At 40.7% G+C, this 15,428-nt stretch overlaps 2 protein-coding genes across 2 annotated transcripts in view; one reads left to right on the forward strand and one right to left on the reverse strand.

Annotated features, from left to right (window-relative positions):
• LOC135215626 (cytosolic phospholipase A2-like) overlaps positions 1-15,428 on the forward strand; it is a 184,543-nt gene that overhangs the window by 58,014 nt on the left and 111,101 nt on the right. The window lies entirely within an intron of this gene.
• LOC135215934 (uncharacterized) lies at positions 11,386-12,126 on the reverse strand. Its single transcript, XM_064250889.1, has one exon. It carries the CDS (start codon positions 12,124-12,126, stop codon positions 11,386-11,388), a length of 741 nt encoding a protein of 246 aa, XP_064106959.1.

A 15,428-nucleotide genomic window follows, 5' to 3' on the forward strand; every position in this document is an offset into this window, starting at 1 on the left:
TATATATATATATATATATATATATACATATATACATATATATATATATATATATATATATATATAGTATAGTATAAACACACGAACACACACACATACATATGTATATATATATATATATATATATATATATATATATATATGATTGGTAAAAATTTTCTGTTACAACAGAATTCCATCTAATAAAAGGAGCCCATAAACAGGCCAAAATATAGATACTAAGTACTATACTTCAGAGACTGCTGTCTCCTTATATCATATATGGGTCTGTGTTTATTGTTTCTTGTGCAGCGTATATATATACCACATTCATCAAGAAACAACTACCCAGTCGCTGTTCTTGACGCAGAGTTCTCCGTCTCGAGGTTAATCAAAGCTGCATTGACCGTAGGTGGATTACACCGTTATGGCTGTCAGTCGACTTTGGCATTCTAGTGGTGCCTGTTGAGTCATATGAATACTTTGAGTGTTCATTGCAACATTGCCTAATATCAAAATCTAATTCATTGCATATATAGTGTGTACTATATAGTGTGCATATATAGTGTGTACTATGTAAAGGCAAGTACGGTAAGAAATTAAAAAGAAGATAATTATGATCCTGACCGATTTGGTCTAATAGGACATTTTGCAAGTGACTGCTACGTTATAGAGAACAGTTACACACTAAATAGGCAAAGATGAAAATTCATAAAATATGAAAATTCAGAGTAAAAAAAAAATAAATAGATAAAAGAATGTTTACACCTGCGAGGAAAAGGCTCGCATTCTCAACTGTATGTATAAATTTCGAATATAGTAATAATAATATTAATGAAAAAAAAACATAGTCCTGGCAAATCCATGCGCTTCTGTTGCCGTTTGTAGGGAAGTCAGGTCAGGGCCTATTAGTAAGTTGACCATGGTGGGTCACAAACGAGGAGGAAGGATTTAGGCAAAAAACTCACTGGAAACCGAAAATTTACATTTCCCCGATAAATGTACAGAGCAGAGATAAACACGTGCCATTATCTTTTTACCTTAAAATCCCTTCCAAGTAATTGCTCTTACGTTGTTGCCGCTGATAGGCACATACGCGCATTTCACACACATATTATATTATATATATATATATATATATATATATATATATATATATATATATATACATATATATATATATACATAAATATATATATATATATATATATATATATATGTGTGTGTGTGTGTGTGTGTGTGTGTAAACAAAAACATACACGTATATATACACACATATGTAACACAAACGTACATGCATGCATGCATCCATACACACACATATAATATATATATATATATATATATATAATATATATTATATATATATATATATGTATATATATACGTATATAAGTTTGTATGAATGGATGTATGTATGTATGTATGCAAGCAATCAATGCTACTTGAGTACTAACTTTTTATAAAAAATATATTTATATTTTTGACAACCCGGCCCTATAAAGCGCCATACGATTCGGGGGTCAGTGAAGATGATAACGAGTTCCAGAGAATTTTGCGGCGCAAAGGAAATAGAGTTATTCAAGTGGGTTACCATATGAGCATTATCCATCAGTAGAGTGTTGTTAGACCATAATAATTTGCTAGAAGTGATAATTTTGTGGCGTCGTACAAGCCCGATAAAAAATATTTTAAGATGAAGTTGCGACGCAGGGAGTATAAACAGGAGTATGCATATTTGGAAAAACGCTTTGAGCAGTCTGTCGAGTTTTCATTTTGCGTTTCTTCCGTAAAAATCAATTTTCTTACCTATTAGTAGGTAAGAATTGCCGGCGTATATCATTTTGGGCAAAGCACTCTCACCTGGGTCTAATATAAAAACAAAATTTAACATTGAAATATATGTAATAATTTTTTTATGGAGTAAAGTATTCTGCCTTTAATTTATTACTTCGACCCACGATCAGCCATTCGAATGATTACGAATGACTTAAAAACCATAGATAACTTTGGTATACCTGTAGAAGATAATGACGATAATTACCTTCGTGATTGACAAAATTAAAGCTCTGGGTATCCCGTACGGGAATTCAGAGCTGTCTGAAGAACTGTATTTTTTTCTGTTCTTTTTTTCTTTTCTTTTTTTTTCGTTACACTCCGTTTTATAAATTCAGAAAGGCTGTCAATTTGCTCTTCAGGGCTCAGAGGTTGGACCTCACTGCGAGGAGGGATTCCCGCCAAACGGGATACTCCAAGTCACGGTTCTTGGCTACGTCCTGGTAGTGATTCTCACGGCAGGTGCACAATAGGACGGAAGAAGAGCAACAACTCGAGAAGAAGAGGATGTTGGGAAAACGAGATTGGAAGTGATGCTGGAAATTGCATTGAGTGAAGAGGAGGAGCGATGGAATCGCTTAAACTGAGAGTCATGAAAACAGCACACACAAACGTCGAACTGAGAATCATGACAAAAGCAAACCCGAATGTCGAATGTTACGGAGATGAAACTAGGTGTGAGGTAGATGGGAAATGAAAAAAAAAATGAAAGCTTTATTATGGGATAACGGCCTCACTAAGGTTGAGACAATAGGCGTTTTGAATGAGAAATAATAGATGCGAATTAGAACAGAGTAAAAAAAAAAAAAGAACGTTCAGTAATGGCGCTGTTAAAATTGATCTGGAGAGGATGGTGGAAAAATGAAGAAGAAGATAGAGAAAGAAAATACTTTATGAGAGGCTGATGTTGAGTTTAGAAATTACAGGAAACGAATAACAGAGGGCAAGACATTATGAGAGAAGAGGAAACACAGAATAATAAGAGTAACACTGAATAGAAGATAACGATAAAGTTGCAAATTAATGAAATGGAAAAAAAGAAAAGAACGAATGAGAGAGTAATATAAAATAATAATAAAAATCAAGAGAACAGCAAAATAAGGAGAGAAGATGAACGAAAACATGATGAATATATGGGAATGAAGAACTGAAGATCAAGAAATGAAGACATGAAATAAGAACTGGTGTTTAACATTAATTTTAGGAAAAATAAACTCGCCTTAAAATATAAGAGATTATCATGATAACTGCCTCGGAGAATAAAAATGATAACGAGAGTGTAGAACGTAGGGGGAATTGAGATAGTTTAACACTTTTAATTGTTCTAACAGTCTTATATCCACTGATACTCATTTAGCATGTGGGGTATCGAGAGCACTTTTGTAGTGCGATTAACCTTCGCCTCAGGAAGAAAAAAGGTGGGTCCAGGATCCATACAGAGATCCTGGGTGGGTCAGGAATTGGCTGGTGTGCTGGGTGACAGGTGTGCTGGGTGACGGGTGTGCTGGGAGGGATGCTATGTCCTGAAATGAAAGAGTGTATACTAGATGGGACTGACTGAAACTTTCAGTGATTGATAGCTCCGAGGAAGTGCATGTAGCAGTTAAGAGGCTGAGGACGATTTTATGCAATTGAGTTCTGTCCTGATTCCGTAGTCAGTCACGTAAGATTAACTAGTATGGCTTTTTTTTTTTTTTTTTTTTTTTTTTCTTTTTTGAGAGCCACTCCTCTTAAACCGTTCAACCTTTTCTCGCGTCAACTTACTTTATGGATATGAAGACCTTCCATTCTAAGGAATGTTCCTCTCCTCTTTCTAAATCCCAGCATTTCCGAATTCGAAACTTTTCGGTATTGTATTCTTCATACAAACGCCAAACGCAAATTCTACATATCTATGACCTCAGAAAATCATGGTTAAAGTTAACGGGAGACGGGGAATTTTTTAACACTGAAAAATATATTTAGACCACAAATCAGTTTTAGAATCGTTTTATTAGGTCATTATTCTTGTTTTTCAAAACAACTCATACAAATAGAATAAATATTAAAATCCCGTAGTAAATGCTAACCTGTCTAGATGTCACATCCTTAAAATAAAAGCACCAAAAACAAGCAAAACGCCGTTTAAGGCACCATTGTTCGCAGACAGACTATTGATGACTCATCGGCAATATTATATAACCCCCTTGAATGTCAACGGTGCTGAAATGTGAGGGATTCCCGAATAACAAACAGCGAGTCGTTTCTTCGCGAACGTTGGGTTAGTGGTTTGCGGTCGGGAAGTCGATCCGGGTTACTTTTGTTTCCAGTGACACCGCGTAATTCGGATGGGTTGCCAGGTAGGCAAAAAAATGTAGAATATACGCCGAAGGGTTTTCTGTACAGTGTATAATACCGTAAAACACTCAGCCACGGCCCAAGAAACTATCAGTCGCGATCCATGTAACTTTCAGCCACGGTCCGGTGGCCAGATGCACTTTAACCTTAACTAAAATAAAAATATAAAAAAAACAGAGGCTAGAGGGTTGCAATTTGGTATGCTTAATGATCGGAGGGTGGATCATCTGGCCTTAGAAGCTCTTAAGATTTGAGGGCGGACAGAAAGTGCCGACGGACAGACAAATAGCTATCTCAGTCGTTTCCTTTTACATAAAACTAAATTTTATTTATCCCAAATAACAAGCTTCTCACTATCTTGGAATATTTGAATCAGCAATTTTAGCCAGGCTAATGGCGTGATATCCTTGCCTTTTTCCGCACGAAGACAATGGAGATCAATGTTTTCCGTGAAGAAGTCATACTTCAAGTTTATAGCTGTTAGAAGAGGTAAAGCACGCCATAAACATTCAGATTATTTTTATCTCACTAAGGAAAGGTAGTCACATTGTTCAAAAGCACATATGAAGTATAATAAGATGGTTCTCGGCTGATTCTCTCCTTTGCAATCTCGACCCCCAACCAACCCACCCCTCCCCGGGTACCCGACGCCTATCTCATTTCAGAGGAACGTGACATCATTTTGTTAAACGCCCGACTCCCATCAATTGTCTGAGATGCAAGTCATTTCACAGACAGTAACCTGAGTTTCGCACAGGACTGAACTGCCTTTTCCCCCTCCTGTTTAAATTTATTCTGTTGTCTGGATACACATTGGTGTTTAAATTTATACTGTCTTCCAAAGTGTATTCTCCTGGTTGGTGAACTGTACCATTGTTCCTCTGACAAGGATTCTAGGAAAAGAGTTAGAGAAAGTCTATTCGCACTATTTCGTCTTCAAATAATGCTCTCCTGCAAGCCCACCTTTAGACTATAAAATTATTCCATGTCTGGGAACTTACGAACGGTGGCTTCTTATGATTACTATTTATTAGTTCACGTCTAGTGAGTAGAGATAAGTTTCATTTCAGTCCGGACAAGGACTTTGAAAAGTATGCCAAAGCAAATGAAAATACGAATGCGAATGTGCATGTGGTAATTTAATGTAATAATTTATACGCGTGTTTTCTATAGTATTGTATATGTCACTATGAAGCATGACATCAAATCTCTATCCCTATATACAAAAAAAAGCCATTCGGATATTTTTTCTTATAATATACTACCATGACTGCCTGAAAAGTTATGAAGCAGACGTGGCAAGGTGATTATAGAGAACAATAAAGTTGTAACTCATGAATACACGGATTTCACGTTGTACATCCGTGAAATGTTTAACTAGATTTCCTCGGCCTCACCCAGATAAAAGTGTTCCTCACGCAAAACGAAATGCTAAAAAGTTTCACAAATATACGTGGTCTTCAAATATTGCCTAGAAGACGACGTTTGTGAATACTATCTGGCTTATCATTAACATTACAACAACAATATCATAGGTGGCAGCCGTTTATATTTCGTCTTCTGCGGCGCTTTCAAGGTGATATTATAGCTTCTTGGCATAGGCCCTTCGGGTCCTGTTTTAGACTTTTTCTTTCTTCCGTTTTTTCTCTGTCTATTACTTTCCGTCAATTCCCTCCGGTCTCTTGCCGTCCAATTCACTTATATTATCTTGCTCCAATTTCCGTCTCTCACTAGAAAACAAATTTTTTTGTCAGAATCGTGAAACGTGAATAAGTACTCAGGTTGATGAATCCATATCTTCAAGTACTGATCCCATCTTCACAGTGACGAAAAAATCTAAATTATGTCAATATAACTAACCTTGAAGATTACCGTAACAGACTAAGAGAGAGAGAGAGAGAGAGAGAGAGATCATTACGGGGTGGAGCCAGCTATGATGTAAATTTAAAATCGAAATACCCACTGAATGAAGGTGGTCTGTAAAGGAAGACAGGAAAAGGTATTGAATGCATTGGTTTTTTGGGTGGAAACCCTTAGAAAGAGAGAGAGAGAGAGAGAGAGAGAGAGACTGTCTACAGTACATGAATATTCTGTACTGAAATGATGACTCCATGAGAAATAAGATGAAGGCAGTCACATGATAACACCCAGGCACATTAATTTTGCCAGCATTAGAAGTTTTTATATGTGTAGGCTAATCCATGAATATTAATTGTATCTGCCGTACCCTTAGGGGGCATTTGCATTGTCTTTGCTTCCTAGTTTGCAAGGCCACTCATTGCTCAATCACATGTGCCTATAATGCGCAGCCTAGATTCAATGCCTCTCTATGCAGTGCCACTTTTGCACTGGTAGCACCTCCATAACAAATTATCTAGAGTAATTGCAATATTCAAACTCTAGCAACCCAACCAAAATGATCACCTGTGGGAGCAATTGCTATCCATGAGGAGGTGGGTCAGCTGATGGGCCACACTGGAAGTCAGTTACGAGCCTATGTAAAAGAGCCGTTGAGCCACTGCCAGTGCCCAGTGAACATACTGATCTGTGCCGTGCTCTGTCCGTCACAGACGTCGAGCCTTTCCCTACTCTAACTCCCTTGCCTGAGCCTGCCTTAGTGCCAGAGCACCCCCTCGATCTCCCTTCAGGAAATCTTGCAGTCTGCGAACCTTTCACACCATCAGATCATGTGCACGGATCCCATAAGACAATACAGACTGATGGTCTTTTTAACTTATAGATGTTTGACCAATATCTCAGTGAGGCTTTTGGGAGACTCTTCTGATAAGCTGAAGACATGTAACAGGTTGGCTGCAATCTGTGTGTGTAAAACGTGCCTCTTATGACTTAACTCCGTCTTCAAGTACACTCAAAGCTTTTTTACCAGATCCTCTTTATCAGTCATTGTTGACATTGATACAGCTGCTGGCAGTGTTCCATCAGAGATCTTCTTTATCTGTTCTGTTTTGCTGACGATTCAACCCTCCATATCTCTTCTACTTGTTGTCGTCACTGACTCAAATTTGTTTTTGGTCGTTTGTAAGATCTAATTTGGAGAGCAATTCCAAAAGGGATTCTGCAGTTTTCAATCCGTTCACTCCTTCCAAGGAACAGTTATCATCCATCTTTCAGAATTCTATCCCATGCAATTATTTCATATCCTTTTTTTAAATATTTAACTATCATGTTTATATTAATATCTTGCCATTTCAGGATACTTCAAGCTTTTGCTGGAGTGATTCAGTATTTAAATTGCTAGCAATACTTCATAAAAATTTGGTGTTTATTTTGTTACGGCAAGCTGTTTTTTGCTTTTACAATTGTCAGATATTTGTGAGGGATTCGTATTTTTTATTGTGATGGTAAATGCTTCAGCAAAGGAAGTTAAAGGAAAGGAGAACGCATTTTCGAGAAGTTCGGCAGTAAGGAGGCTTTCGCGCCCGTGTTGGAGGCGCCTGTTCTGGAATTGTCGGGCGTGCTGTGGAGCGCAAACACGCGCCAATGTGTCGGGAGAAATCCCGCGTTTTCTGATGCAATACCTCGTCTAGATTCATCTAGGGAGTTCTAGTAAACTCGGGAGTCTGTGACGCTCGCTGTAGGCCCCGCCCCCAGAATGCCGTATAAATACGATGGAGGAAGTAGCAGCAGGAGGAAGAGATATAGAGAGATCGTAAAAGAGAGACTCCAGTTAGTCACAGAGAGATATCCTCAGTAAGAGCCACAGATCAGAATATCAGTGAGAGATCAGCAGCAGAGATCGTCAGAGAGAGACTAGAGACGAAGGAAGCACCGACGAAGGATCATCAGAAGAGTTGTTCGAGAGTTGGTTGGATATTGGTCTTGTCGTCTTCAGGAGTGGACGAATTATCTCGTGTTATCTCGACGTCGAACAGACTTCAGAGAAGAAAAGGTCCTGCTCCTGCTAGAGGTTTTGGGTAGTTCCTGCCTTTCAAGTAGACTAGTTTCTGCAATACAGTCAAGAGGACATCTGCAATTGCCGCTCTACTTTTGGAGAAGCCATCGCTTTGAATTACCAAATTGACTAGCAAGTATTTGAATTGCCTCACTCTTCCCCCAGTTCATGCAGTGTAAGATTCTATCTTTTTATGTAAATAGGAGATACCATTCTGCATTTACCTTTGTTAGTAAGCTTGTAAATAAACCTTTGTTGTGTTAGTGTTTCTTTCTATATTCGTATCCCCAGTTTCAACTGTTGGTGTTGAAATATTTTTTTTTTTTTATTTATTTCATATCGAACTTGAAGCAGACCTCTCTCAGAGGCCGTAACACTGTGTCGACCCTGGCCAGGATATTTCGAATCCGTAACATTGTGGCGACCTTGCCTAGGTTATCAACACTTTAACAGTTTGAAACAGGGAAAATATAGAAAGAATCAGAATGAGTGAGATGGTGAAAGAGTTTATTGAGTCAGGTAAGCTACTTGGTCTAGAGGGGAATGATCTCCGTGAGTATGTTGAAAGGAAAGAAAGGGAAAAGTATGAGAGAGAGGAAAGAGCATCTGAGAGAGAAGTAATGAAAATGCAGCAAGAGAGAGAAATGTTGGTAATGCAACAGGAAGAGAAAAAGAGCGTATGCATGAGCAGGAGAGAGAGAAAGAGCGTATGCATGAGTTGGAAATTGCTTGGTTAAGGGAAAGTACTCGTAACAGTCGTTCAGGCGAGAACGAAAATGGAGCTGATACGTTAGGTATGAGTGCAATGTTAAAGTTAGTACCAAAGTTCGATGAGGAAGATGTTACGCCATATTTCATGTGTTTTGAGAAGTTAATGGAACGAGTAGGTTCTCCTAAAGAAACGTGGACTTTATATTTGCAGTCAGTTTTGAGTGGTAGGGCGCTTACTGTGTATAGTTGCATGTTTAAGGAGGAATGTGATAATTATGATATCGTGAAAGAAACTGTTCTTAGCGCGTATAGGTTAGTACCGGAGGCGTACTGTCGGGAATTTTCTCGACTTTTATTATATGATTCGTGCCCGGATGTTCTGGGCAGATGACAAGGCCTTGAGGAGGCGCGCACTCTAAAACTCTTAGGGTGAGATACAATAAAATTTGGTCAACATAACAGTTTTATTACGAAAAATAAACATTTAAATACATTAACAGAACACCGAAACTAAAGTTCCTAGCAGAATTCCACAGTACACGCAGTTTCGTACTGCTTTTACCAATTTAATACAAATACTTGAAAATTCTCATGAACTTTGTATGTTGCAGCACATAGGATCTTTGATGTCACGTGTTTGTAAAGCACTAAGTCCACAACTGGACGAAAAATCTGCACAATACGAGACCCATTGACTCAATGTCACAAACAAATAACTTTCTTGCACTGGCAGCTTTCTTTTACTGCATAAATAGAGTCCCTCATCGCAGGGATGGCACATATATACGTGGATCAAGTTAACTTACTGTTAAGACGGAATTCGACCTAGCATGGCGATGGCTGGGAGTTGGAGAATTGAGAGACAAATTTTTACGGTACTTACACGGATCAGGTTCTGGGCAGGAATGACGCGTCACTTCGCCCTTCTTCAAAGGAAACTTACGCTTTCCCGCGTGGACTACAGAATCCTTGTAATTCAGGCGGGAATCATCGATTATTTCGACATTACATATATTACTAAATCTATTTTATTCTTGAATGTGAAATATGACTCTTATGTTATTATTTAAGATCAATGAATTAACTTAAAGTTCTGGCTGAAGGCCGTAATCTGCAAATTCTTTAATGACTATGGAGTCCTTGGCTCCAAATCTATACATAGATAATTTATCTCTTACTAGTGATCAGCGAATTATATTTATTAACGAAAATTCATAACGTCTTCTTTTCTATAAGACGCACTCCTTCCCCGCCATGCATTTAGGAATTGCGTCATAAACTGTCGTATATTGGACAGCTTTCTGTTCAATGAATCGCCCGCGAGATCCCTCAGTCTTGCCCCAATTTAACGCAACACTTGTGAAGTTAAATGGCGGGGATTTCGAATGATCAGTTCGAAATTCACGACATACTCCACACCCGAAGTATGGGGCATTAAAATGTTGGACAATTCAGGAAAGACTGAGCTCGGGGGGGGGGGGGGGGGGGGGGTTAACTACTCCTACACTACTCAGTCAGGCTCGCTGCGTAGCGCTCCACGACGACTAACAGAGTACACAAAAAAAACATGACATGTCAAAGAAAAGTTATATATCAACATTACACCCGGGGTAATCAATGTCATATACAAATAAAACATCAATGGCAGATATATATACATAAATGTACCCATACACATAAGGTAGACATGAATCAGCACAGAAACTCAATAGGCAATGGGCCTGCAATAAGATCAAAAGTATAAATGTAAAATTAAGATCAAGGAAACATGAATATACTCTCATAAGGCATTCTGCCTTCACTCAATCAATGGCATGAAAAATGAAACAGTCATATATGGACAACTTTGTATGCAACAAGCATAGACTTTGGGCACTCGCCTTAAAATGCAATACAACATGCAAGAGAAACTTCTATATTAAGCTCTTCATCTTCAATAATCTTCATGCAACACGCATGTTATTCTAGGCTACTCGCCTTCAATAATCAACAAGCATTAATCAGATAGACAGGCCATTTGCCTTTAAGGAAACACAGATTACAACTGATTCAGTATGTACTCTTTTACGGGACACATGCCCTCAAACGCATTCCCTTCTCTACAAGTACTCATATACATTTTTCTTAATCTACTTTGAGGGTGGGGGCTACCTCTGCACAACGCTCGACTTGTTTGCACAAGAGGGGGCTCCCACTACCTTACGCTAACCTGACGCACTTCCATCCTCTGAGGATTCAACTCACCTACACTTACTTGGGTCCACCCTCCCTGCCTACCAGAATACGGGACCTTCCTGTTTTCTTTTACTGTTTCTAGCCATAACTTATATATATTCGCTTTCCATTAAGCACTTCATCAACTCACGCTGCTTAGCAGCAGCCTTTCTCAAAGGGCGTGCAGAATGTCTTGGTCTGCCTAACTGAACGTCAGCGTCACTACCACTCAATACCTCAGTATCATTCACTTCAGCACTCTCACTTACCGTATTGGTATCGCTCGGTTCGTTACCAATATCGTCAGCGTCTTTGTCCCTCACGACCTTTGTGGCCGATTGTTCAGATGTGGCAGCCAGTGCCATCCCTTGGTTGTCCCCAGACGTCACAACATTTTACCGGGAGGAATTACCTACTGCTGGGCTATACGCTCCCTCGTCTCGGACCTCTTCGTTGCCGTCGTCGTCACGCACCATCTCCTCCGTCGCACCAACATCGTCACGCCGTTCGTCTCCAACGCCATCATCGTCATCTGAGGGGGCAAGTTCCAGGGGGACCAAGTGGCTGACAGTACGCAGGGACTCAACATCTTCGAACAATACCTTGGCCGAACGCACGACACCGTCGTCGTCCGGGTACGTCTCCATGACGCGTCCAAGGGGCCACATAGCCCGCTTTTGATTTTCTTGCTTTACTAACACGATGTCTCCGGGGTGCAGCCTGGTGGGTTCCCCAGACTGACAATCGTGTCGGGCTCTTAGGGCACTCAGGTACTCCTTCCTCCACCTCTCTCGGAAGGCTTTCAAAGTGTCTGTTAGTTTAAGATATCGATCTCGTAGCCTCCGGGAGATGAAGGTAGCATTAAGGTCTTCATCTGCAAAACAGGTGCCATTAAAATTGATTAAGTGACCTCGCACTAAATGAGAGGGGGTGAGGACCTCGTCCTCGCACTTGTCACCGCTATACATCAACGGCCTATTATTCACTACCGCCTCCGCCTCTTTCACTAGAGTCAATACGTGGGCCTCCGGGAGATGCTTTCTCCCGAGGGCTATCTGCAATGCACGTTTTGTGACACCAATCACTCTCGAAAAAACCGCCTTTACCACGGCGCACAGGGTGTTTGGAATCTCCATTCTACGCCAGTCCTCCTCAGGAACTGCTGGACTTCATCCTCTTCATAAAGTCCCTGAAGGAGGTTGCTGGCCGTCTTGAACGTTTGGTGGTTATCAGAAGTGATTATGGTCGGGGCTCCATGCGTAGCGCTGAATCTTCGAAGAGCTAGAACAAATTCCTCCGCATCCAAGGAGGGGCAGAAATCTATATACACGGCCCTGGTGGCCATGCATGTCACGAGGAGGATATAGCCTGGCCGCGTTTCGGTTTGTATAGCTGCGGTGTGGCCCACGCCAACTGCGGCAAATGGCTTCTGCAAGGTGATTCTTTCCTTCGGCAGGGGGGGTGGTAGTGGTTGTCTCATCAGCGGTTGGAATGCTAGCACGCATTCTGGACACTTCCGTACAACTTGCTTAGCAATTGACCTCAGGCCCGGCGTCCAGCATTTCTGTCGAAAAATCGCCATTAGCGTATTGACGTTACAATGGAGGTGTAAACAATGCAAATACTTTAAGTATGCTCTGACTAAGTGTCCCACTTAGGCAGGCAAGAATTAAATGTTTCATCTCTTCAATTTGGGACACTCGTCCCCTAGTGCATATCAATTTGTCTACTATTATTAGACTTAATTGCCTCACAAAATTCAATATCTCACGAGGGGGTCTGACCTCACCCTCAAAATATGCATACACAGTAGGTAAATAGAATTTTTGTTCTAATAAGACAAGAACTCGAAAAGGATCCCTTTTCACTTTTGCAAACTTTAACACTAATTTGGTTACTCTAATCAAAATTCGGAACTCAACCTCCCTGAGTAGTAGTTCCCATATCTCTCCTGGGGGAATAGACCTTGTTTCTTCCCTCAGTTCCTGCACCGCCGCTACCACGGTTCTGATATTCGTTAGATCTTCCTCTTTGAAGGGAACAGTCTCTCCAGGGATTCCCAAGAACTCTGGACCTTGGCGCCAAAGAGGATTCTGCTGCAATTGCTGGATTGTTGCGCCCCTTGACAAGACATCAGCAGGATTCTGTTTGGCGGGCACATACTTCAATCTGAAATCACAAATCTGGCGGAGGAAAACAACTTCCACCACATGGTTAGATATAAAGATATTTTTGTTGTCCTTGGCATCCGGTGATGCCACCCATGCTAAGGCAACTTTGCTATCTGACCAGATACTAATTTCTTGCGGCTCTATTAGCCCTTTAATTGTTTTTGCTAGCCTACAACCTAGCAGCAATGCTAAAAGTTCTAATTTAGGGATGGTGATTTTGAGCATCCCTTTCGGAGTGATTCTTATTTTGCTGGTGAGTAATCTTACATTACTTTCTTCATCTCTGACATATGCTACAGCACCGTATGCCCTACTACTGGCATCGGTGAATATATGGAGTTCGGATCTTCTGACTCCTGCCGCTCTTGGAAATGTTAACTCACAGACTGATTTCAATTCTACTAGCAGTTCTCGCGCTTCTTTAGCCTTTTCCTTACATAACACGTCATCCCATCCAATCTCTTGTTCCCAAAGTTGTTGGAGAAACAGTTTTCCCCCTAACAAATAAAGGACTGACTAGACCTAGCGGATCATAAATTGATACTAACAGAGATAGTACCCTACGCTTCGTAGGTACCCATCCCTCCCCCAATTCACGAATCCTCTCACTCTCTTTCACACACAGACGGTCGACGTCTCGAGCCCATCTCAGCCCGAGCACGCTCACATTCACAGGTTCTTTCCACTCTTTCTCGCTATCGAAGGCTATACTGTTTGTTGCCCACCCTTCTAACGGCATTCTGGCCCTATCCAAAATTGCGTGGACAGATTCTTGTTCCTTTTTCATCTCATCCAAACTGTAAAATGTACTGACATAGTTATCAACATAAAAGGACTTGCTTAATTCAGGTCTTCCTTCTAACTTAAAATGATGATTCAACACTTGTTGTAACAAAAAGGGACTAGCCGTGATGCCGAACACCACGACTGAAAGCGAGGGTCCCCCCCCCAGCGCTCTACCTGCTACCTCTCGCCACAATCTTGTATATTTGGCATCATGGGGATCTAACAGTACTCTATGAAATGCTTTGCTTATGTCTGCAAGCATGGCGTATTTATTCATTCAAAACTTTAGAAGCAAATTATAGGCCAACTCTACTAAATTAGGCCCAGGTAAACAGGCATTCATTTTAATGATTTATTATTCTTAGCTTTGGATGAGGCATTGAATACTATTCTAAGGGGGGTCGTGCGGCTATCCTTTTTAATGCCGAAATGTGGCATGTAGTATACTTCTATTTTTGGATCTTTTACTTCATATATAAATCCTGCCTCTAGGTATTTGTTGATCACTCCCTGATATTGATCATAGTATTCCTTGTCTTTCTGAAATTTGGTTTGCAACGAATCCAGCTGTGCTACAGCATTTCTAAAGTTGGTTTCTTGCCTACCTTCTGAACGGAACGGCAAGCTAACCTGATATCCTTCAGGCTTCTTCGTTACACTCTGCGAAACCTTTCGCATAGCTTCCGCTTCGCTGACAGTGTATTGCTCGGATGGTGCGATGCCTAAGGTGTCTAAACGCCACCATTCATCAACATCAAATGCAATTGGGTTCGCTCACGACCCTACAAATACCCTGAGTGTTTTCTCACATGATCTATCTTGTGACCTTCTAATAGCCACTGTGGCACTTTCCCATATGGCGACATACCATTATGGGTCAGAAAAACTTATCCCATCGATCCTTTCTACTCCAATAATAAAATAATTAAAATAGTCTGCACCCACAAGAATGTGCACGTTTCTTAACTATCGCTCTTACTGTCAGGATCTGCTAAACCGTTGGTGGTACCTCCCTTCCCCACTAGGTGTGTCTTACTCTTACATAACCTACGTTATGAATCGGGACGTCTACGTTCTCGTGAGTTTCATTCGAACAATTCTATTACCCATCTCTACCCAGTAACTCACTACGTCATACTGGCCACTGATTTCTGCTGAACCAAAGGGAGCAATGTTTAATGCCACTCTGCCTACCACTGGCAGGCCTAACTGCTTTGCAGTTTTAGCGGAGATAAAACTTCGTTGACTCCCAGTGTCCAAAAACAAGCGAACCCGTTTACTCCCCTGCTTGTGATGGATCTCAGCCATGGCCGTTGGCAAAATCGTACAGGGAAGATCTACACTAGACGTTTGGGCTACTTTAGCGCTCTTACACGGTTGTGATTCTACTTTCTCTTTGGGCGGACGGGGGTTTCTATCGTGCTGCCTGGTCGTCGCATTTACTACTGGGCGGGAGGTTGTAGCTTGACTGTTACTTACTA

Source organism: Macrobrachium nipponense, chromosome 5, assembly GCF_015104395.2.
Source record: "Macrobrachium nipponense isolate FS-2020 chromosome 5, ASM1510439v2, whole genome shotgun sequence".
Classification (NCBI taxonomy): domain Eukaryota; kingdom Metazoa; phylum Arthropoda; class Malacostraca; order Decapoda; family Palaemonidae; genus Macrobrachium; species Macrobrachium nipponense.